The sequence below is a fragment of the Medicago truncatula genome, chromosome 3 (genome assembly GCF_003473485.1).
Source record: "Medicago truncatula cultivar Jemalong A17 chromosome 3, MtrunA17r5.0-ANR, whole genome shotgun sequence".
NCBI classification, from domain to species: domain Eukaryota; kingdom Viridiplantae; phylum Streptophyta; class Magnoliopsida; order Fabales; family Fabaceae; genus Medicago; species Medicago truncatula.
In genome coordinates this window covers 29,876,874-29,902,306 of record NC_053044.1, presented here as the reverse complement: position 1 = coordinate 29,902,306, position 25,433 = coordinate 29,876,874, and the positions used below count along the sequence as shown (strand labels likewise).

At 31.2% G+C, this 25,433-nt stretch overlaps 3 protein-coding genes and 1 non-coding gene across 4 annotated transcripts; 3 read left to right on the top strand and 1 right to left on the bottom strand.

Annotated features, from left to right (window-relative positions):
* The first annotated feature begins 288 nt into the window (after positions 1-288).
* On the top strand, positions 289-3,690 carry LOC11405233 (gamma-interferon-responsive lysosomal thiol protein). The gene is made up of 5 exons (XM_003599289.4): positions 289-584; positions 808-873; positions 1,706-1,846; positions 2,995-3,087; positions 3,279-3,690. The coding sequence occupies exons 1-5, from the start codon at positions 333-335 to the stop codon at positions 3,486-3,488; spliced, it is 762 nt and encodes a 253-aa protein (XP_003599337.1). The 5' UTR covers positions 289-332; the 3' UTR covers positions 3,489-3,690.
* A 744-nt stretch (positions 3,691-4,434) lies between these two features.
* LOC11405234 (gamma-interferon-responsive lysosomal thiol protein) lies at positions 4,435-7,940 on the top strand. The gene is made up of 5 exons (XM_003599290.4): positions 4,435-4,750; positions 4,852-4,917; positions 5,849-5,989; positions 7,219-7,311; positions 7,425-7,940. The coding sequence occupies exons 1-5, from the start codon at positions 4,493-4,495 to the stop codon at positions 7,647-7,649; spliced, it is 783 nt and encodes a 260-aa protein (XP_003599338.1). The 5' UTR covers positions 4,435-4,492; the 3' UTR covers positions 7,650-7,940.
* A 479-nt stretch (positions 7,941-8,419) lies between these two features.
* On the top strand, positions 8,420-8,501 carry TRNAS-CGA (transfer RNA serine (anticodon CGA)). The gene has a single exon. It is a non-coding gene; the product is annotated as a tRNA-Ser (tRNA).
* A 10,580-nt stretch (positions 8,502-19,081) lies between these two features.
* Positions 19,082-20,211, bottom strand: LOC11409774 (protein LIGHT-DEPENDENT SHORT HYPOCOTYLS 6). Its single transcript, XM_003599294.4, has one exon. It carries the CDS (start codon positions 19,863-19,865, stop codon positions 19,194-19,196), a length of 672 nt encoding a protein of 223 aa, XP_003599342.1. The 5' UTR covers positions 19,866-20,211; the 3' UTR covers positions 19,082-19,193.
* Between the last annotated feature and the right edge of the window lie 5,222 nt (positions 20,212-25,433).

Genomic DNA, 25,433 nt, shown 5'->3' with positions numbered 1-25,433 from the left:
GACACATTAATTATTACACTAATTTTCATATTTTAGAGTGATTCTTTTAGCAATATTTAGATAATATTCTAGTAAAAAAAATAGATAATATTCCATTCTTCATTTCATTTCACATCATCCATCTATTATCATATTGATTTTGTCACAAAATATCTTGAATTGAATACACCCTTAATTATGGACCAAATTCATTGACACGTATATATTTTCACTCCTGCTTTCTTTGTCTCAAGCCATACGTTGGGTCCCACTTGACATGCAAAATTCTAGTTTCTTAATTATAGTTCTCGAATTCTACCTCAACTCAAACCTTCGAGATTCACTATTCAGCCATGGTTTCTTCCAACACTTTATCTCTTTCTCTAATCTTATTCCTTTCTTTCTTTTCCTTTTTCTCTCCTTCTCAATCTCACAACAAAGTTTCTTTAGAATTGTACTATGAAAGCTTGTGTCCTTACTGTGCCAATTTCATAGTCAATTACCTACCTCAAATATTCCAACACGACCTTACCTCAATCGTTGACCTTAAACTTGTTCCTTGGGGTAACGCAAAACTCAGAGGTAACTCCACCATTGTTTGCCAGGTAATTTCCTCTCTTCTCTTATATATATACACACACACACACACTCTCTCGAATATAAGAAAGAAAAAAGTCAAACAAAATAGTGTATTGGTTCAAGTTTTTAACCAATACATCAACTTTGTTTGATTTTTTTTTGTTTGTTTATATTTGAGAGCGGAGTAGTATATTATATATGATTTAATTAATTAATTAATTTGGGTTTGGTGATTGATGAGAATTGCAGCATGGTCCAGATGAGTGCTTGCTGGACAGGGTTGAAGCATGCGCTATTGATATCTGGCCTCAACTGGTAATTAACATGCATTTGTTTTCTGTATTGTTTTCTCAATTAGTCAATTATTTGAAGGGAATTTTCTTTGTTATGATGAAAATTACTGTTATAGTTAGTATGTATGAGATTTCGGCTTTGTGACAAGAGTTTGACTTTGTAATCTTAAGCGACAAAATTCAAATTCGATAGGGGATAGTTGTAAAATGGTAGTTAGTGCTACTGTTATTGAATATTGATATAATTTCTCTCTAAAATAAACTATGATAATTAGTATTAATAGTTGAAAAAATAAAGCAGCTGGTTGGTAATTCATAATTTTCATGGTAACTATAAATAAACTTATGACTTGTTTGGATTGACTGATTTGAATTTACCTACTGTCATAAGCACATGTGAGATTGTTTGGTGGAGCTCATGGAAACAACTTATGACATGTCCATATTTTAATTTCAACTTATTTCCATAAGCTTTGCAGGATAGCTTATGCAAACAAGTTATAGAGAATATGAAGCTGGTTTGACTTTATTTTTCCTTTGTTAAAGAAATATACTATACATAAGTATTTATATGGTAAGCGTGTATGCTATTAGCACTTAATTAAGTTGTGTATAGTATAATTCATAATCCATTCAAGGCCAGTTAATATTGGAAATGACTTTGGAGTTATGTTCTTTGTCTCTTTATGTGTCTGTTTTTGTCTTGCATGCAAACTAATTGGTAATTAAATGGTCATATTTAAATGTTTCAGATATTTCATAAACTGGTCTTTCTTTCAGTTTGTTATAACAATGATTTGTGTTTATTTCATTGTTATGAGAAGTTCATTTATACGATTCTTGCCTTTCTGCAGAGCGAACATTTTCCTTTCATCCATTGTGTTGAGGATTTTTCGTATCAGGGGAAGCACTCAGAATGGGAATCTTGTTATGAGAAACTGGGTCTGGATTCATCACTTGTCGATCATTGTTATCATAGTGAGCATGGAAAAGAGGTTTTTTTCTTCCCTAATTTAGTTTTTGTCTTTGAAATACCATGCTCTCGCCGAGATAGTAGTAGTGTGTACAATGCCATTTTCTGCCATTCTGAAATGTATTTGGGTGTTGTGAATTCTTTTGAATAACTTCTCTTCTATAATTTTTTGTACGAACATTGAAGTTTTACTAACACCACTAAATGAAACCTACTTATTGAACTTGAGAACTAGAATGTTTGAATGATCGTACCGGTGCAGAAGTAGCGGAGCTTTCTTGATTAATTAAACTAATTCCACCAACAAGAATGTATAATTGAATCTCACTTATGTCAACTGGCTGTTACTGGTTCTTTCATGTGATGATATGAAACTTGGATTGAAGTAACACTGTCAACACATTCTCTTTAAGTCCTAACATACTTTTATTTTCGAGTAAAATCCATGTAGGCAGGTCTCACCAAATAGGGAGGGAGTGGACCCAACATTGAATTTCACCCAATGATAAAAAGTCTGTTGACAATAGTGTGTCAGAGATTATGTTGCTTACACTACTCACTTGAAGCCAGTAACAATGCTTTGCTCTGGCATTTGTCTGTACTCATCGAGTTCTTGTTTTTCTTCTACTAAACAAAATAAAATGACTAATGTAATGATCAATGCGCTGAGTTTGTGACTTCCAGTCTATATATAGGCTAGATACGTTAATTATTCAATGAACCTAAAAAGTTGTTTTTTGCTTATAAATGTAACTAGAGGGAGTACCATTTAAACCAATTCTAAATTAAACCTGTTATAGGAGAACTTCCTCTGGTTTTGATTTCCTATGGAATTCTGAAACAGTTTTATATTGGTGATAAAAGTGCTTCTTTGCGGCAACTTCTACAAAAAGATACTATAGAACTGCAAATTAATTGCTTCTTTAAATGTGTATCTCTTCATGATAATCTTGAAAAGTCCCTTTTTGCACCGAAGCATCATTTCTATAGATTTGAGTTTACCTACAAAAAGATACTATAGATTTTGCCATACTTGCAGAATGTTAACTCTTTGTCTTGATGATTAAATAAAGATACGATATGACAGATGAGCTTTTGAGTCTATATACCATTGTTTGGCTGAATTTTTTTCTCTCTCACAAGTAACTAACGGTTATCATCTTGATGCAGTTGGATCTAAAGTATGCAGCTCAAACAAATGCTCTACAGCCTCCTCACACGTATGTCCCGTGGGTAGTTGTGGATGGAGAACCACTCTACGATGTAAGTCTTGCAATTCAGTATCTAGCTAAACATACGCCTTATTTCAGTGCTTGAGATTTTCGCAACGCTTTACCTCTAATAAATAATATGACAATTATGATTGATTTTACATATATATGGTGTATATTATATAATGGATCACATTACATATGTCCTGAAACTCATGAATTTGCAAATTTCTTTTGTTACAGGATTATACAAACTTCTTAAGCTATGTCTGTAAGGCTTACCAAGGCACCGATGCACCACAAATTTGCACCGAACCATCATTTCTTAGTACTGTTCGAGAAGTGGAAGCGAAGACTAAGCATTCATTCTGTGCTAAGGAAAGAGTGATGCCAACATTGGAAACAATAAGGTCAACCATTACCTCATGGATGAACTTTGTAGGTGCAGTTTAGATGTACCAATGTTGTGTGTAACATAGAATAAGTTTGTTGACGCTCTCTTGTAATAATCTATAGAAAACTGCAAATAAAACTTGTCGTGATGTAGTAGTACTTTCTCAGTTAAACACTGCTGTGTATAGTGTATGATGTTTGTAAGTGAAATTCAGTATTTTGGCCATTTCTCAGTTAGATACATGATGCATTGTTGCGTATACTGTATTTACACGATGTTTGTAAGGGATATAAACGAAAGATTTTAATTTCAATAAGTTATTTTACACATTTGTCCAATTATATGTTGCTACATCATTTAATGTTCTTGACAAGTCATGTGTTTTTAAACACAATAAACAATGTGGCGACAAATGATTGGATGAACGTGTAAAATAGCTTTAGACTGACAGTGCATATAAATTAAATACGTTATTATATTTTTAAGAATCAAAAACTTTGTTTTGAGGGATAATTTATCCTTAAATATATTTTTATTAAGGCTTAATTGTACTTTTGGCCCCTTATCTTTCCAAAAGTTGCGATTTTGGCCCCCTAACTAGTTAAAATACAAAACAACCCCGATGCATTGGATCTTTGGCAGTTTTGGCCCCCTATCTTTCCACTTTGGCGGCCAAAATTGCCAAAGATCCAATACATAGTGGATTGTTTTGTATTTTAATTAGTTAGAGGGCTAAAATCGCAACTTTTGAAAAGATAGATGACCAAAAGTGCAATTAAGTCTTTTATTAATCCAAAAACTTACTAAACCTTAAAAATTATTTTAAATATTTATAATTTAAGGATCTATTTACAAGTGTCTTACAAAATTTAAATATTTCATTGGTTTGTGTAAACAAAATAAAAAACACAGATTACCTTGAGAAAATGATAAAAAAACACCAAAAAGAAGAAAAATGGTGTACAGGTGTTTAATGTTGGGTCCTACTCGTACCACGTATGCAAAATATAGTTTCTTTTCTGATTCTTCTCAACTACTTTGAGATTCAGTTCACTGTTCAGCCATGGTTTCTTCTTCTTCAAACACTTTTTCTCTTTCTCTGATCTTATTCATCTCTTTCTTTTCCTTATTCTCTCCTTCTCAATCTCACAGCAAAGTTTCCTTAGAATTATACTATGAAAGTTTGTGTCCTTACAGTGCCAATTTCATTGTTAATTACCTACCTAAAATCTTCAAACATGATCTTCTCTCAATAGTTGACCTTAAACTTGTTCCATGGGGTAATGCTAAACTCAGAGGTAATTCCACCTTTGATTGCCAGGTACACACTTCAATTTCCCCTGTTCTTAATTTTTGTATATTTGATCTTATTAAGTAATTAATTAACTAATTTAAGTTTGATGATGCATGTGACTTGTGCAGCATGGTCCATATGAGTGTTTGTTGAACACTGTTGAAGCTTGTGCTATTGATATCTGGCCTCAACTGGTAACAATTTCTTTGCCCCTTTAACAGTTGAATTGTGTTATCTGAATATCAAAATACGGACAACGTATGTGACACTGGATTACCAGCAATAGTGAAAACTATGAAATAGATTAACCCGAAATTAACATTCATCTTTCTTTCTTTTTGTACTTTTTTAACATGTTAGTATGTTAATTGTTATGTTAGTATTTTCTCCGTTGTCAACTAAAGTGAGCTACCCATCCCCCGTTTTCTCAATTATTTGAAGGGAATTTTCTTTAATTAGAATGAGGACTACTATGATAATTAGTAAAAAAAAAAATTGTTTTTTGAAAAGTCGGTATCTGGCCCAAAGACCGACCAATCTGAGGGGTCCAATCCCACCGTCCACTTGTGGGGCGCCATTTAAAGCCAGAATTAAGCTCTGTATGGTACCGGAGAATCGAACTTGAGAACACACTCCCAAGCCCCAATTAGTTGAAAAAATTAAACAAGAGCAGCTGCTTGGTAATTTATTATTTCCATGGTAATTATAGACTTATGAATTGTGTGGATTGACTTATTTGAGTTTACCTACTGACACATGTACTTCTGAGATTGTTTGACAAAGCTTATGACATATCCATAAGCTGATTTCAGCTTATTTTCATATCAGGATAACTTATACCTTATATGAAAACTATTTGACTTTATTTTATCTTTTGTTAAAGCTTATACATAAGCACTCATATGATAAATGTTATGCCATTAACGCTTAATTAAATTGATTATTGAATAGGTCATTGTTCATTCAATTTTCGTGAACATGATAAAAACGAGACCAAAGTAACAATTAAGCCTTTTTAATGTTGCAGATATTTCTTAATCAGATTTTTCGTTTGGTTCATTATAACGTATCTCATTATTATAGCCGTATAGGTATTTTATTTATATGACTTTTTCCTTTTTGCAGGAAAAGCATTTCTCTTTCATCTATTGTGTTGAGGATCTGGCGTATCAGGGTAAGCGCACAGAGTGGGAATCTTGTTTTGAGAAACTGGGTCTGGATTCAAAACTTGTTAATGATTGTTATCGTAGTGAACGTGGAAACGAGGTTCGTATTTTATTTTGTTCTCCTTGAAATACCGTGCTCTCATTGAGATAATAGTATTGTGTACATTCCCATTTTCTGTCATTCTATAATTTTTTGTATGAACCTTTTAGTTTTACTAACACTGCTAAATGAAACTATCTTATAGAACTTAAGTAACTAGAATGGTGGAGCCTTCTTTATTCTTTATTTACACTAATCGCACGAAGAATGTATAATTGAAAACTCAGTACTTATGCCAAGTGCCAACTAGCTGTTACTGGTTTTATCATGTGAAATCGGATTGAAGTGACACTAGCAACACACTCTCTTTAAGTCTCAAGAGTGAAAACCATTTAGGTCTTACCGATTAGGGAGCAGACCCAACTTTGAATTTCACCCAATGATAAAAAGTGGTTGAAAATAGTGTGTTGGAGAGTCTGTTGGATACAATCCTCACTTGGATCGTGTTTGGTGCTAAGGACAATGCTTTAATCAGGCATTTGTTTTGTGCTCATCTACTGCTTGATTTTCTTTCAGTCAACAAAATAAAATAACTAATGAAAAATTGTTTTTACCTACGCCAATCCAACAATTACCTCAAGAAATTAGTCATAACTTTGCTTTTTACAGGACATGAATCAGTGTAATATGACTCGTGGCTTCTTTGCGATAACAGAACTGTGAATTTAATATAGTTTCTGAACAGTTATATCTCTTCATGATAATTTGGCAAAATCCCTTTTTCGATATATTCCATATCCCTAACTTGCAATATGTTATCGATGGGCTGAGTCTATATATCATTGTTGATGTTTATTCAGGAACAATTGCCATCTCAAGCAAAATTGTGATGGTTAATCTAGTGATAGTGGCAATGCTTTTATCTAGCTTTGTGATATCCTTGTCTACTGCTAATCAGGCATATATCAAAAGAAGCATTTAAACCAATTTCAAAACCTGCTATAGCAGAGGTTCCTCTATTTTTGATTTACAACGGAATTCTGAAGTAGTATAATATTGGTGATAAGCGCTTCTTTGCTGCAACCACAACAAAAGTATACTACAGATCTACCAATTCATTGCTTCTTAATTAACTTGGATCTTTCTTCATGATATACTTGAAAAAGGTTCTTTATATGTATTGTGATGGTAAATAAAGATATGAGTTTATGACAGATGTGCGTTTGAGTCATACCATTGTTTGGCTGAACTTTTTTATCTCACAAGCAGCAATTACTATCTTGATGCAGTTGGAGCTAAAGTATGCAGATGAAACAAATGCTCTACAGCCTCCTCACAAGTACGTTCCATGGGTAGTTGTGGATGGAGAACCACTCTACGAGGTTAGTCTTGCAATTCACTATCTGCCTAAACAAACAACTTATTTTGGTGCTTGAAATTTTCACAACATTATGTTGTGGAACTCACATGAATTTGCAAATTTGTTTTTTTTCAGGATTATGAAAACTTCTTAACCTATATCTGTAAGGCTTATCAAGGCACGGATGCACCCAAAAGTTGCACCCAAGCTTCGTATATTAGAGTTAGTACTATTCGAGAAGTGGAAGCAAAGGCTAAGCATTCATTTTGTGTTATGGAAAGAGTGATGCCAACATGGGAGAAAATAAGGTCAACCGTCGCCTCATGGATGAGCCAGATGAACTTTCTAGGTGAAGTCTAGAAGCTCCAACGCTGCGTGTGACTCAATTAGTTTCTTGATGTTCTCATGCAATAATCCCTTGAAACTGCAAATATAACTTGTCATGAGTATGAGTTAGTAGTGCTTTGCAGTTCAACACTGTTGTGTATAATAATGTATTTTCATGATGTTAGTAATTGTAAGTGCAATTCTATATTTTGCTTATTACCCAGTTTCAGTTGTAAGAACCTCCCTCACATGGAAATAAAAGGGTGTAAATATTAAATGGGAAAGACTATGAAAGATTCAAAAGAAAGGGCTGGCTTTAGCCACAAACATTGAGTTGTTTCATAAGAAGGAAAACAAAATTAGATACCTATGCCACTGAAAAATGTCAGCTGCTGCTGTTTGATAAGAAAGTAAGTGCAAAATGTTGCAAAATCATTTCTCCAGGGAAAAAGAAAATGGGCACATTCATTATCAAGGTTTAAGGATACTGTTGGAACACTCTATTGTTCCAACATATACATATCCAAGTGAAAATAAAAGAGCCAATCAATTTTAAAAAGACTATATTTTAATATATAAATATGAACTTGGAAGTGATCATTAATTTGATAATTTTCAAAAACATAAAATAAAGATTTCAAATAATGGAAAAGAGAAAAAATGTCTTCACAAAATTCATTTATGGTAAAATGGAGACGAAAATATTTAAATATCTCATAACATATGGTTTACCTAATGCAATTTGACAAAAAACATATTAAGACTTTTAAATAAGACAATAAGCGGAGACTAAACAACAAGCCGTCGATATGTCCGAGTGGTTAAGGAGACAGACTCGAAATCTGTTGGGCTTTGCCTGCGCAGGTTCGAATCCTGCTGTCGACGATTTTTTTTACCTTTTTTCATTTATTATCATCATCTTAAAGATTGGGTCACGATCAGGTTGGTTATACAATTATGAGTTTTGTGAAATCTTCTACTTTTTTTTTTTACGTTAACATTCCAAAAATAATAATGAATATTGCACAAAAATAAAATCAAACTTAAAAAATTATTTTGATGAAGGAGTTAAATTGACTGATAATATTCTTTAAATTTTTCAATCCCACCTAGACATGGCAACAAAACCCGCCCCCGCCAGACTCGGTCGTCCCCGCCCCAAATTTAAGCAGGTGCGGGTGTGGGAGAAATTTAAATTTTTAGTAGGGGGGCAGGGGATGCTTACACCCACCCCGCCTCGTATCCGATTTTTTAAATTTACTTTATTAAAATTTTATAATCTTATTTCCATAAGTACCAACTCATTTTAATATATTATTGCTCTCTAGAAACATATTTATTATAATTATTTTGCTCTTTTGAAAAAAATCTATTAGATATTTAATTATTAATATAGTTATTGTTTTTTGTTGTTATGAAAAAATGAAAAAAATATGTATTTTTTTAATATTTTATAAAAAATTGAGTTTTCGCGGATGGGGTGGGACCGAGAGACCCGTCCCCATTGAGGGCGGGATTGGGTGTCCAATTTTTACCCTTGATATGGTTTGGGGACGGGGACGGGGGCGGGGGTGGGTGCATGGATGCGGGGGCGGGGACGGGGATGCTTAAACCCGCCCCCGATCTGCCCGTTGCCATGTCTACTCCCACTTTCAAAATTTGCAGATTCAGCATGAACTCACCTATACACATTACAAGTACGTATTTTACATGATAACAAGGCTTGTTATTACAATACATCTAGCCACAATTTGTTTATGTTTGAAGCTGCAGATACTATACGCTTAAATTGAGCCTGACTTCCAACATTTCTTAGCATTCTCGTTTCTTTCAATTATGTTGTTTACATCTCGAAAATTCTGTTTGGTACCCCTCACCTAAACTATATACCCAAAACATTTTCCTTAAATCAAAAATATTTTTTTGGTTACTTAAGTCACACTTTTTTGCTTCTATTGTTCATTTTCTTTTATTTTTGGCTTTAATATTCCCATATTAACATGATCATATAGTATTTGTGAGCCATCTTTGTTGTAATCCCAGTAGGACCAAGATACCAATCTTTGTAAGGATTAGTCTCTCATTAAGTTTATAATATTAAAGATGCATTTAAAACTAAGTGAGCAATGTCACGCATGCATTTTATAGCATATCCGAATAGATAGATAAACATGATTAACATTTTATAATTCTAATGATCATTTTAAAACATTGATAACACCATTTGGTCGTAACATGAGAATACATGAACATTGTTCGGTATCTAAATCTAAATTAGAGGAGGAGAATTTATGAACATATAGATACATCGTTTATACCTATATGATCAATCAAACTTTATACTATCGTTTTAACTCTGCTTGCAATTTGCAATTGCCATTATGATTTTCCTTGAGGGTAAAATACAAAGTGCAACAAATATCATTTACATGGTTCTCAAATTCCACCTAACTTTGCTTACTACTACCAAATATTTGGACCGACAACAAATGTTGGAGTTAAAGTCCCAAAAATTTATCCCTAAATTTCTTACTCCATGTCTCAAAAAATTTATCACATTTAAGAAAATATTCTCTAAAAAAAATTGTTATTTTAGTTACCAATATAGCTTTAATTGCTTTTTTCAATTATACTCTATAGTTAATGTTATATGCATCACCCTTAAGTTATAATTCTTTACTTAGCATTTATGATAATGAAAATACACCAATAATTAATATGAGCAATTGATTAAAATTATTGTTTTCTCTCTTTCATTTATCATTTTTTTTCTTCATAATATGCATAGTTTGTGAAATAGTCAAATGCAATAGATATTACGGGACGAAAGAATAAATTGATTTTCCTAAATTTCAAGAAATTCTACCATGAATCTCAATAAATTATCAATTAGTAGGAGAATTCTTAAACTCCTCAATTTTAGTCCATATAAATTTTCCATTTTTTATTTTTAGTCAACATTTTTCGTTAAACAATGATCCTCCAAATATTTTCCATCAGTAAGTTTAATCATCGCTCTTAAAATAAGTCAAATGTGTCTCTTTATAGAGAACTACAAATAAAAAATTGTGTATTTATAAGGATTAAAAATTTATTTTAATATAAGTTTTGATCATTCTAAAAATATTATCTTTCAGTTTTATTCCCTCTATATAGTGCCTCATTTGCAACGGTTTTTTTTTTTTTTTTTACCGGAGTTTGAACCTCGGACCTTGCATACAGTATGTATTGTTCATATCAACAATGATTAATTTGCCGATGGAAAACATTTAGAAGACTATTGTGTTTAAAAAAAAATTAGAATGACTAAATAGAAAATGTTACTCCCTCCGTCCCTAATTATAAGACCCTTTTGAGAATTTTTTTTGTCCCTTTTTATAAGACTCTTTTGTTATTTTCAACTACATTAATTATTTCTTTACATACATGCTCATATTTATTATACATCTTTTTTTTCAATCAACAATAAATAACATGTTGAAAACATAAACTAACATTCTTTCTTAAAGGATAAAATTGTAAAAACAATAGTGATTACAAACAACTTTAATACAAATATCTATTATCTTAATTCCCGTGATTTTGGCAAAAGGGTCTTATATATAGGGACGGAGAGAGTATATATTTATAGGGACAAAAACCTTATTAACTTTTTAGTTTATATACATTAACCATAATTCGCAACGTCGTATATGTACAATGTTATACTACAAAGAGTTTAGATAAGATCTAGCTCAAGTACATGATCTATAACCTAAATAGTTCTTACAGTATGTACAAATAAATTACAATATTAAATAAATCAAATATAATGAGATTTATTTACCCAATAATAAAAAATAAACTTGTTTATCCCCGTGAGTTTAACTCAGTTGGTATGAATATTACATATTATATGTACGGACGGGTTCGAACATCAGACACCTCACTTCTTCACATTTAAAATATGAGATTTAGTCATTAAGCTAGTTGACAAAAAAAAGACTTGTTTATAATTCAAGACTTATTTATTTATGCATGTTAGATAATGATTGTAGTACTTGGTATGCTTGAAATTTGACTACTATGAAGCATTTAATCGTTGATAAAATAATTAACAGGAAAACAAAGGAAAATTTGATTGTTGTATAAGACAAAGCAAGAAAAACAACAAAAATTTACGGCAAACTAAGATATAGATAACTAACGGTGATATGTATTACAGAGTATTGTATCATAAACTAATAATGGTATTAGTACTTCATTCATATTCCATAATTGAAGAGCATCTTTTAAAAAACTTATTGAGTAAATAAATATATCATATCTTTGATAAAATAAAATAGAATTATTTCATTAAGTATAATTGGATAATGGATTGAGAGGAAACGTATAAATCAACTTCCCTTTTGTTTTTTCTGTACGAATAAGCAAATTATTTTATAGGATGACACCATCAGATTCTTTTTTTCTTTGAAGGAACCATCGGATTCTTTAAAAAGTCCTACAATAATAACGACCCGTGACATACGTTATAGTTGTAAATAATCAATTTAGTTGTCATTCTCTGATGATACATTCTAGCCAGTACAAGTACAATAACAATACCACCTACATTCATATTTCGAGTGTCTCATAAATAAAACATTCAAAAATTTGAGTAATACATGAAATTAAAGTGAGTTAATTAAGTTTTTGGTTTTAGTTATTTCAAATTTTATTTTGGATTATTGGATATGTATATGAGAGGGTTTCGACTGATGTGAGGTCACACGATAGGATCATCAGCAATTTTTTCATAATAATAGAATTACACCTAGAGTTAACTCTAAGTTCTTATAATTTTACTTTACTTTGGGATGTACTTACAGAACACGTCCAAGAGTTAGCATTGTGATGTATGTTTTTTTTTTCGAGAAGATGTAGTCATGGTTGGAGAGTCGAGGGAGGAATTAAATAAGAAGTTAGAGACTTTGAGACAAGCCTTAGAAGTGTATAACTTCCGCATGAGTAGAAACAAGATATAACAAATGGAATGCAATTTTAGCAAAAGACAGAATATTTCTATCTTAGAGGTGAAAGTTGGATAACATATCATACCACATGTTATACATTTTAAATATTTCGGGTCTATACAAAATGACAAAGAAATAGAAGTAAATGTAAATAATGAATTTTAAGATGAGTGGTTAAAAGGGCGAAAAGTCTTAAGTGTTTTATTTGATATGTAAGTATCACTCAAGTTAAAGGTAGATTTTTATCGATTAACTGTAAAATCAACGATGTTGTATTATAGAAAAGAATGTTGGTTGTTGAAGAGGCAACACGAGAATAAAATAAGTGCAGCAGAGATAAGAACGACATGTTGAATGTGTGATAAAACTGGATGAGATACTAATAGAAATGTGAGAGAAGAGAGAGAGAGAGAGAGAGTGTAAACTCTAGTAGGTAATAGGTACGCTACATTCCATTTTTTTAATGAGGACGAAAAAATAAAATTTTATAATTTGATAATTTTATACAAGGAAAAATTTATTTAATATAATGACTTTGTAAAAAAAATAAAAATATAATGACTTGAATGTTATGCACATAATATTAATTAAAATTTGGATACTTACATTTTTTGACAAAAGAAAATATAATTAATATTATATTGAAAATAGGAAATCCCATTTATTTTAGGATATTTTTTTTTCTTCTTCAAATGTGACACTCATTTTAAAGTATCATTGTTCAAGTAAAACCACTCTACATCTACACGATTAACCCCACTCTTAATAGCAGGGGACACTTTTTCCACACTTTCAATTATTGGATTTGGTCCTCTGATTTCTTGATCCCTTACAAGCTTTCTCACTTCTTTGTCCCCTTAATGGTTTCAACGTCACTATATATACACTACTATATATTTTATTTCAGCTCAATATCACTCTCACCGTGCAAAATATTTCTCTATACCATACTCATTCAAATAATGGACCATAGAAAGGGGAAAAAACCTTAACCTTAGAGAGACAAAGGCAGGGTCCAAGTATATGCAGACATAGTTTTGCACGCAAAAGATATATCCAAAAAATTACTGTCACAAAATATGCAAAAAAGAGCAAAATCTAATGAGGCCACCACATTATCTCACTGACCAATTGCAAAAAAAATATGTTGAGATTTAATGATTGATGATTCTTCCCAAGTTTCAAAAAAATCAATTACACAATTCAAAAGTTTAGTGTAGTACTATATTGTAGGGGCCCTTTTTCAGCTAGAAAACTTTTCCAAATTTACAAGTCACACTCCATCCATTTTTGTACTACTACTATTAATTGTATGAACAAGTGCACCGTTTTGTTTAAAATGTGGACGTAAAATATATGGTTCAAAATGTTGTATGTTTGGGTCACTATACCCTACAGTGTTACTGTTTTCTACGTTTATTTATGTGACTGTAGACAATGGCATGTGGGATGGGTTGGACCTCCTTTTTGCTATGGCTAAAGCTATGTATAAATTTCATCAAATTTCAATTACTTTAGGAGTACTATAGTATTCAATTTAGGTGTTGTGTAATGTATTAGTACAAATATAATCTGAATTTTATGATATGACTATGAGTGTCGGCTGGCTGGAGAACTTGGGTGTAATTTTGACTTTTTGTATTGGTCCACAAATAATTAGACATTAGAATTTCTCAAGGTTGTAAAAAGAAGCGAAAATAACAAAGTTTTTTGGACTCCAGTGACAAGAAGTTTCTTTCAAGGACGTACCCGAAGAATATTGGGTTCGATTCTCAGGGGGAACAACGCTTGGTCAGTGTGCATGCCTCTACACACGAGCTAGATTAATCGATCGTATTTGGTGGATCGGAAACCGGTGCGAAAGCAAAAAAAAAAAGGCTGGATTAAATGCACATTTAATATACATACCTCTTGTTATGGTCTTGTTTCAAGATGTTGAGACTCTTCTAAACATTTAACTTTAATGGTGTAACTGAAATGCACTTCTATTTATCACTTTATCCTTAACGGAGAAATTTTCACCAAATTTATTTAGGATCCTTAAAGAGTGTCTCGTGACACTCGTTAACAAGACCGTTTAAATAAAATAAAAAACATGGGGAAAAAACTAACATGTTTTTATTGTTGTTGGAATGAAGCAGCAAAACACATTTAATTAGATGGCTAGTCTCAAAGTGGGGCACCCAATTATTATGCTGATCAGGGTATCAGCAAGGTCGACTCAAGGGTAAAACCACTAAAACCTTCACTTTAGACTCACAAACAAAAAAAATTTATTTTTTCTTTTCTTTAGGCACCACTTACAATTATAAATTATTGCACCATAACCCATTTGAGGATCTAACAGTTGACTTGGAACCTTAGAGTATGCTTATCTCATGGTTGATTTTCACTTGTGCCAATTTCGATTGACAAAGTTCATAATGAACTATGCTCTAGCTTTAAATAGGCCCCCTACAAGTGGACGGTGGAATTTGACCCTTCGGATTAGTCTGCTCTTAAGCTGGATACCGAGTTTTCAAAAAAAAAAAATTGCATCGGCCTAGGCATCATTCATCCAAAGGATGGCGCGGTTGAAGTGAAGATAACAAAAACACCAAAAGTTATTCAAAGTGTATACTGGTTTGCGATTAGAGTGAGACAACTAGAGAATGATAGTCACTATAATAATGTCAGAATGACATTGTGACAACAATAATCGTTATTTTCTTTATTCTAATGAACAACTTAACGACGAAATTTACACACATAAAATATAAAAAAAATAAAGAATCGTGACTTCAACCCCGCAACATATATTTGATATTCCTACAATTTTTACCATATGATGAGTTGTGTTTAGAGAACATAATCGGCTTTTTATATACCAATGCACAATTGTCTTGGTTTAAATCTAAAATACTATTAAAGCTCAAGTACATATATATTCTTTGTCCAAAGCATAATGCTAATAACGACACTATTCAAATTGGTGTTTGTCTAGGAGAATCACAAGAAGCAGGTGCATTAAGAATAAGGCAAAAAATCAACCCCACGTCCCCTCCTAAATCTAAAAAACTATTCCCACCCCTACCCACCACCAGAAAACCTCTCTCTTCACTCCTCTCATAAATGAAGTATAATGTGCAATAACCAATGCACAAATTGCTACTCCCATTTTATGTGACGACAAATGAGGAAAAATCTCAGAACTTAACTAGGATTCTCTTCCCCTTATCAACCTTGTGATATTGCTCATTGGCACTTATTTCTGTTCAGAATTCCGTGTCCCACGCAACAGTATCTCAATACATAAATATAATAATAAAGGCTTAAAAACAAAAATACCAAACTTAGGATACTTCATATTTCGTCGTACCATATATTAATGACGGTAAAACTGGAATGCCACATAATAGGTAAAAAAATGGAACATGGATTTTGAATTTAATATATTAATGACGGTAAAACATGGACACTTCATATTTTTGGTGTAAATTTTGTAGAAAATTCATTACTTGCAGATTTTTCTAAGAATATAATTGTCAGTTAATACTTTTGTGGGTAATTTTTTTGTGCTTTAAAATCCTAGGGTAATTTCCTGCAGATAGTTTCCCTGTTAAATTCCGCAGGTAAATGTTACATGTAAATTCGCATGTAACTCGTTTTTACTGGTAGATCGATCTTGTTCGAACAACTACCTATATTGTTATTACGTAAATGTGGGATCTCTGAATATATGAATTGTGAATAAATAAATTAGATACGTGAGGAGGAAAGGGATTAATTAGCTCATGCAAGTTACACATGAAAAGGTAAAATATGATCTATCACCATTCAAATTCATTTTATCAAAATTTTCATGCGTTTCTCTCTCTTGATGAATGCTGAGAGATCACATTTAACTCTCATATGTAAATTGTACTTAAGAGGATGCACAAATGGTAGATATTTGAGCCCCTTTACCATTTGGTTCAGGTTTTGATTCATGACTGGTGCGTGTGAAATAACATTTATTGAAAGATGTCAATCCCTTAAATAGATGTCAGTACCTCAATATAATTAGTCTTTACAGTTCTGCACGGAGGATAACTTTATTTTACCCAAAAAGTTATAGATAAGAGGATCCATTCTCGTATGTTAAGGTTGTATATGATGTATGTATTTATGTCATCATATACAACAACGTTGACATGCAAACAAGAATATTAACGTAAAAAAATAGAAGTAATTGAATGTAATCATTATTTTTCATTAATTTGTTTTTGGAGGGATATATAAAATATATTTTTCCTTTTTGACTTCTCTAGTGATCGAAATGGTTAAAGTGGCCACCGCACATAATAAAGAAAAAACAAAAAATAAAGTGAGAAAATAAAGTTCCCCATACGAAATTATGTGGATCTAGAAAAGGCCAGAAAGCGAAAGTTCTTGTTAAATATGAATATTTCTTTTATAGAGAGAGAAGTTGAAAAATAATGCCAGAAAAAGAAGTACCAAACAAGAAAGCAATACAAAGAAATAATTTCGGTACATTATCATGAGTAGATAGATGAATCATGCATGATTTTAGTGGAAATATGGGTCCAAAAATATTCTCAATTGAAATTTGTGAAATTTGGTTTTGTTTTGGAGGGAACTGGTGGGTCTTTGCTATAATAACAAATAGAACATAATTGTATCCTAGTTATAATAATACAAATGATTAATACAAAAATATAGAATGTAATAAGAGCTACGGTTGGTTGTTAATCCTTTTCACACTTAGGTGGTGATTACCCAAATAAAATATGAGTAGCAATCACAAGGCATCACTTTATTTTTCTTTGATGCTTGTAGGCTACTTATCTTTTAGTAGGTGTTGTTGTCACGGAAAGATATGTCAATTATAGGTATCATAGGAGAGAGAATGAATGGTGGTGAATACTACTAGAGTTAAATTAAGTGTAAATTTATACCAGCATTGAGTTTAACAAAATCACGATGATATCAGGATTTTGTTAACACCTTAAGATGTAGTTTTTGTTAAAATTGTGATAGGTCATCGTGACTTGCTGTTTACACCGTGAACCTAAATATAAATTAAACTTGTTCTCAAATTTGTAGTCCATTGATCAGAGTGAGATGATGACATATTATGTAATAGTTAGGTTTATAATATGATATCTAATCGGCTAAACGAATTAACCATTAACATTTGTTTATATGTAATGTTAAGTTGAGTTTGAAAAATGTCAAAACCTAACTAAGCCAAAGACAAATAAGAAAATAAGCCAAATTTGAAAAACTCAAAAAACAAAATCATAGAACAAAAACAACATCTTAGAACAAAGATGTAAGAAAAGGGCACCTGAAACAGATGTGGAAAATAAAAAGTTTTGAGAAATGATAAACTAGTGCACGTGTGTTTTTATCATTGCTTATAGATTGAGGCCAGCAGATTCAGAAAATGCTTTGGGGACCATATGAATAGTGCTGAATTTGAAGAGTTAGATCTTCTTCTATTGACTTGTTTTGTGTTCCTACCATTCTTTTATTAGCAGCATCACCACTAAGACATAGATGAGAGGAAGGGGAATAATTAACTATGATTACCTATCTTTTAAAAATAATTATGATCATAATCATAATTATGGAAGGGTCATTATACCCTAGTCTAGATACACTGTTTTGCAAGAATGACAATCATAGATAAAGACATATCATTGTGATATTACTTTCCATTGTTCAAATTTCAACAAATTAATTGATATACATCAAAGTTCACACCAAGGGAGCTTCACTATGTGAAGACAAAATTAATATGAAATGTCACTATGAAAGAAGAGGAGTAATGATATGCTTGCTAATTAATTACATAATGAGAATAGAATGTTTACATCTCATAAAAATTAATGTATACAAATTAAACAATTCTTTAGCTTACTCCTTATGCTTAGATAAGAGTGTTATAATATATTTTAATTTAAAAAAAATTAAGTATATGAACTCACCCTTCCACCCTAACAATAAACCCAAAACCAGCAAGAAAAACAAAGAATATGAAATTAAAAAAAATGAACATGAAAAATGCTCTAGGAGTTTTTTATTCTGACAGTAAGCTCATTCTTACAACAAGTTCCAACAATAATAACAATATTAATAATGATTCATATCATATATATCATATAATAATATATATAGATTCACCATGGTGCATTGAGGTATTCAAAATTCAATAATTAACATTCACTCCCTCTTCATAACAAAACCAAAACAAAATAGAAGCAAAGATATTAAATGAAAAACCAATAGCATCTAAAGAAAATTAATAGGGAATAATTATTAAGAATCTTACTAAATGCCAGCTTGCTCAAGATATATCTGATACAAAGAATGATCATGAGAATTGAGCTAAGAGACATACAGAATCAAACAATAATAATATATATACACCTAAATTTTGTTGATGAAAAATAGGCATAATAATATAAATAATAATAATAATAAATATGTAACTTAATAATAATAACCTTTAATCACATTTAATTTCCTTAGAATTAAAACTAAAAACATAAAATAAAATAAAAAATGAGGAAAATAAATATAATAAAAATTAAAATTACTATACTGTGGTAGTGGTGGCAGTACTAAATTCAGTTGTAGAAGTTGTAGCACCACTACTACCACCAACAGTGTTATCACCTGCACCACCGTCACCACCACCACCATCATCATTCCCACCACCACTACTACTCACAGCTGCAACTGTCACTGCAGGTCTCTTCCTCTTCTTCTTCTCATAAGGAATCCCTCTAGCTTTAGCTTGTCCTTCCCTTACTTCCCTCAAGTAAATTCTCACAGCTTTCGCACCGAACGGATTAGACTCAGGACGGCCTCCGTTTTCTTCGTAGGCCGCTCTGAGTCTTCCGATCAACGCGTCCAAACTCCCCCACGCCTGTTTTAAAGGACAGGCGCAGGGAGCAGGTGGATTCGGGTGTCCAAAATACGGACACCCGGATACATGAACTTTAGTCTTCCCAAATTGATCAAGATATTTTAAAAACTCGATCACGTGTGCTCCACTGCATCGTACAAGTGTCAATGGTGGCTTGTGGTTTTGTAGGTATTGTAAGAAAGTGTTCCAATCTCGACGTTTTTGTGATTCGTAACGGCTTGGTGGTGCTGGTGGTGGTGCTGGTGAAGATCCCTCCGGTTGTACGACAATCGGAGGAGAAGTTGTTGACGATGGAAGTTGTTCTGAGGGGGCTCCTGCTCCCTCAGATGATGGATCCATGATGGTGGAGAATATGTAGAAGGTGTATTAAATTAGGGTATTTAATTTATAAGCTTTGTGGTTTTTTTTGTTGCTTGTGGTGTGAAATGGTAGAGTTTTGTTGTTGTGAATGAGAGTGGTTTTGTGTTTCACGGGGAAAGGGTTTCTTTTTCTGGTTTTGGTGTGAAGGAGGGAGCGTTTAGGGGTTTTGAGAGTGAGAAAGAAAAAAAGGAAGAAAAAAATGAGAATTTTGTAAGAGAGAGAGAGAGAAAGAGAGATTGGTGATGGGACGTATAAAAGCATAGCTGAATGAATGAAAAAGAATTCAGACTGAGAGAGAATGGTGAAGGGTTGCTTTGCTGACGTGGGTAGGGGACATTTCAAATTAAATATGTTACTCAATTATCTCACATAATCTTTTTTTATTTGTATGATTTTTGTATTTATTGGAGTATATCATTTATATTGATTATGTGATGATGACCCAGAGTGAGTTGTATATATACTTCAAGAGTAGGTGTGATAGTGTAAGTTTAAGACTTAGGAATGTGTTTTTTTTTAAGGTTTTAGATTTGATTTCTCTTATCATAATTTTTTTTTTTATGTCGAGTTGGTTCATACATGATATTGATGAGTTATGACTTTAGTTAGGTTTATGATGGAATCGGTCCTCTAGACTAATCGTTCTTAGGTTGGGGTATTATGTTTCCGTAAAATGAATTATATTTATAAGCACTCATGTAAAAGTGTAAACCACAATCATATCAAACATGTACTTATTATGCCCAATTTTGAAACAACAGTTTAGTCGTTTAACTTAAAACATGCCAATCCAATTAATTATTCTTTTAATTTAGCACCGTGATTTAAAAATAAAGACTATGTGTATTTCTTTTTAAAAAATGGACAGATTTGTTCAAAAATATCTTGATACATGTATTGATTTCAAATTATTTATATTTTAAAATTAAATAAACGTAAAATTGATTAAAGATTTTATGTATGGTGAGGAAGAGGTCTTCTTGATTTGTCTGAGAATCGTTTGTTGTACATCGCTAAGATGTGTTCCTTATGGTGCGGTGTTGGGAAAGATGGATGGAAGCGACATAGGAGGTTATTAGTTTAGGAGGAGGATTAAATAGGGCAATAGAGTCAATTGATGTATAGTCGATTTATGATCCCTCAAGACAAAGTACATAACATTTTGTTTTGTAAGATGGTGTGGAAGACAAATGAGATTGGAATGTAACATTTTGTTTTGTATGATGGTGTGGAAGACAAATGAGACTGAAATGTCTTCCACGTAAAGAATACATTTTATTTTTTGAAACAACACGTAAGAATACATAGTAAGCGGAGTCTATCATATGTTGTCCACCGTGGATCAGATTAATCATTATGACAATTCTGATATTGCTTAAAACAAAGTTGTCCCTTTAATTTGATTCACAATTATCACGTAATTATTCCATCTAACTCTAATACATGTTCAAGTGTCCTGGAATGGAGGAAAGCGTCAACCACTTGTTCTTGAGATGTGAATTTCATGGTAGCAATGGTTAGATATTCGATCAACAATTTCATTACATCACAAACACATTACCTTTTCAACACTTATTTAACATCTTTTCTCTCTTTATTTCACTTTTCATATCACATCACAATTTTTTTTTTTTTAAGTAATCTAGTGGTTAGAATTCACTATTTTTTAAGATGAATAATTGAGGTGTCCGTAGTTCGAACCCCGACCCCTGCATATAATAATGCATGTCCCTGTCAATTGAGTTATGATCACGGGGACAACACAACACATCGCATCACATAATTATTACATCATTTTTTCATATTTCTTTCAACATATTTAAGTGTCCAAAAATAATTTTCTTTTGAAAAAAAAAGACTTAAATATGGAAATGGTCCCTGCAAATATCTGACATTTTGATTTTAGTCCCTGTAAAAATATTTTTTTGATTTTAGTCCCTGCAAATATAGAATATTTGATTTTGGTCCTTGGTATTTTGTTTTAATCCTTGTAAAATCATTTCATATTGAAATTGGTCCCTATAATATTCATTTTAGTCCTCATTTTGAGGGATTAAAATCAAATATTCTACATATTACAATGACCAAATCCAATATGAATCAATTTTACAAGGACTAAAACAAAATATCAAGGACCAAAACCAAATTTTCTATATTTGCAGGACTAACACCAACAAAATATTTTTACAGGGACTAAAACCAAAATATCAGATATTTGCGGAGACTATTTTCACATTAAAAAAAATAAAAAAATATAATCTAGATTGAGTAATAGAAGAGGAGGGAAGGGAATAGTGACATACATTTTGCACGGTAATAGCAAATTCACATGGTGGCCCCTCTGAATATGACAGGTTTACCATTCACCACCGGCGGTTCTCCACTCTTTTTCTCTCTGCTTATTCCATTCATTCTATTTCCCCACTCTCACAGTACTGTTTTGTTAATACACGCGCTCTTTCTATTGGTTTATTTGTGAGTGTGTGCAACACGAATATACTGTAGCGTCTTGATTTTATTATTTGTTTTATGCGGATTTGATGGGCAATAAATGGAGGGTCGTAATATGGTCAAATATTTCATGGCCATGTTTAACGATGGATCATGCACCTTGTACCTTCATTTTCGTACTCAAATGTTTTAATTAACACGTCATGCTAAAATAATTATTTTTGTCAAAAAAATATATAACATCTTTTAATACATTATCATAAAAAAATTTAAAGCTCGTTACGTTAATATATACTGTAAACAGAAGTGAAAGAAAAATTGAATTATTTTTAGGGTTCTTTCCAAAGATTGTCAAAATGATCGGGTAAACAACCATTTTAAAGGTGTGATGTTAAATAGGAAAATTATTGAATGATCAACCATTTTGATACATTTAAGGGTAGATTCCTGAATGAGAATGATTATAACAATTTTTTTTTATTTAAGAGTGCTTAGATGAGATAGCACGAGTCTCTTCTAACTTAACCAATGTTGTGAATTCAAATTAAGTCTCAGACATGTAACAACGTTAAAAACTTTTAAGGAGAGTTTGTCGTCCATTTGGATCCTACAAAACTCGAGAGATTAATCTTCGTAGTTATACGTGCAGATGATACTCGATATATACAATAAAAAATAAATTTATTTTAGAAGGAGATAAAATAGATATTTGTAGATGTATTCACAATTTCGATAAGTTGAAGAAACATAAGGATGATTCATCACATCACATATTCATGAATCAAAATAGTGGTTCATCCGATAATTATTAGTGTATAAAGAGTTTTACACCAAATGCTAAATGCAGATGTAAGATTTTGAGAATAAAAGGTTTGATTATTAGTGTATAAATAAACATCTTTCCTTAAAAAAAAAAAAAAAAAAACTATTGGACATTTTAAAAGCAAATCTTATTGAAACACAAAGTTTAGGTACGGAATTCAGCTCAACTATAACGATCTTTGATGTAGATTCAACATATGACTTATGTATCATAAAAATATTGTATAGGAGGATTAAGCTGAATATGATGCTTCTACTTTATTTTGTAGGAATCTTTTTTCCACTCTTTAATAGAGTTTCCTTTAAAACAAATCTATGCAATGCAATTGCTCACACCATCGTATAAATGACTATTACAGGCTCTATCTATCTTTTTATTTTTAATTGACTATATATCATTTGCGCGTTATCGTAACGATTAATTTTTCGAATCGTCTTTCATTTTCGTGGTTGATACGAAAGGATGACATCTAGTTTAATAGAAATATATACATCACTATCTCATCTAAGTGTTCTTAGATATCGACTACTATGTACGTATCTATTACTCCATTATTTTTCAAATTTGTGATTATATCTCAATTTTGCTTAGTGATGACTCGGCATTGTTCATTCTTGTGTGAAATGTTGAGAGTTATATTCTCGGGTTTTATTTTGACGACTTTGAGTTTTTGTGATTTAATAACTTTGTTTTTATCTCTTTTAATTAATCATTTTCTCTTATTTAACTAATTTATTTTAATAATTAATTTATCAATTTCTTTTATCAAGATACTTTAAAGCCTTCAACTACAAAGTCACTCAAATATTTTCTGATATTGGATGTTGGGAATCTTGCACATAATATTAATCCTTATTTAATTATATAATTAGCCCAATGCCGTAAGAAACATCTTGAACAATTGATGCGTAAGGTATGCGTCGAGTAAATGTAATGGAAAAGAGGCTGCCAATAAATAATGTGGATATGAATATTATATATTCGTAAAAGATACCTTATCAAATCTATTGAAATGACATTTTTATATATCTTCAATAAACAATTAATGTGGATTGAACACTATTTGTATTTTGTACTATATTATTATATAAATAAGCAAAGAAATATAAATTATTTTTATGATATTGAGTCCGTGACTTTTCCATGGTAAAAATAAGTAAATTTACGGTGGTGGGATTCTTTCTAATATTTTTCTATTGAAAAATCCCTTACTGTTGTTCATGGGCCATACTATTTTGTTTTCTTTTGCTTTTTTAATATAGGGATGGAGTATTCACTATTCGGTGCCTCCAATCATTGCCTTCGTTTTTTTATCTGATTTAATCGTTTTTTATTTACTTAAAATCCTATGAGAGACATAAGATTTAGATTGATATTTGTTTCTGATTTATTCTTTTTTAATTGATTTTTTTTTTTTTAAATATAGAAGAGGATTTTGGTAACACACAATTTGATTGTGTCATTAGTTGATTTTACATCTTCCATAACCACAAAATGTACGTTGTTAATAATTTTTTAAAACAAATTTCATTAACCACAAAAATATACGTTGTTAACCAATTTTTTTAATATAATGTTCATTAATCACGAAAATGCAAAACATTGACCACTTTTTTTTTTTTAGGAAACATTGACCACTTATTATACATAAATATATGTACTTTGATCATTTTTTCTAAAACATGTAAAATAATTGGTCAATGACTTAAATTTGTATTGCTAATGAAATAATCAAGGTGGTTATTGAAATTCATGTTAAAAAAGTCGTTAACAACATACATTTTTGCGGTTAACATAATAACACAGTTGTAAATTCAGTTAGTGACACAACTCAAATTTTGTGTTACAAGAATCCTCCTTTATATTAGAAAACATGAAAATAAAAATTGACAAAAAATAATAATATTAGTACTCCAAATGTCCCACTTCTGTCAACTCTTTGTATTCGAATAGCATTTTTATATGTGACAATTTTAAGTCTATAAAAAATAGGAAATACACACTTTTTTATGTTACTTTTACCTTTTCAATTTTATCTTATACATAAATTAATTTATTTACAATTCAATCATTCATTGTTTGTTAAATAAAAAATAAATAAATGTCTATAGTTTTATATAAAAAGATACTATATGTAAAAAAAAAAAAATATAAAAAGATATCTACAAAGTTTTCGTGAGACACATTTTTTTTTCAATTTCACAATTCACTTGATTTTTTTTTACTATTTTATCCTCCTTTACCAATCAAATAATTTTTTTTAAAAAAAAAAA

Excerpts from the sequence above, each read along its gene's own strand:
- LOC11405233 (XM_003599289.4), top strand. The coding sequence starts at position 333 with ATGGTTTCTTCCAACACTTTATCTCTTTCTCTAATCTTATTCCTTTCT. Across the intron at positions 585-807 it reads ACTCCACCATTGTTTGCCAG|CATGGTCCAGATGAGTGCTT; the intron begins GTAATTTCCTCT and ends TGAGAATTGCAG. Across the intron at positions 874-1,705 it reads TTGATATCTGGCCTCAACTG|AGCGAACATTTTCCTTTCAT; the intron begins GTAATTAACATG and ends GCCTTTCTGCAG.
- LOC11405234 (XM_003599290.4), top strand. The coding sequence starts at position 4,493 with ATGGTTTCTTCTTCTTCAAACACTTTTTCTCTTTCTCTGATCTTATTC. Across the intron at positions 4,751-4,851 it reads ATTCCACCTTTGATTGCCAG|CATGGTCCATATGAGTGTTT; the intron begins GTACACACTTCA and ends TGACTTGTGCAG. Across the intron at positions 7,312-7,424 it reads ATGGAGAACCACTCTACGAG|GATTATGAAAACTTCTTAAC; the intron begins GTTAGTCTTGCA and ends GTTTTTTTTCAG.
- LOC11409774 (XM_003599294.4), bottom strand. The coding sequence starts at position 19,865 with ATGGATCCATCATCTGAGGGAGCAGGAGCCCCCTCAGAACAACTTCCA.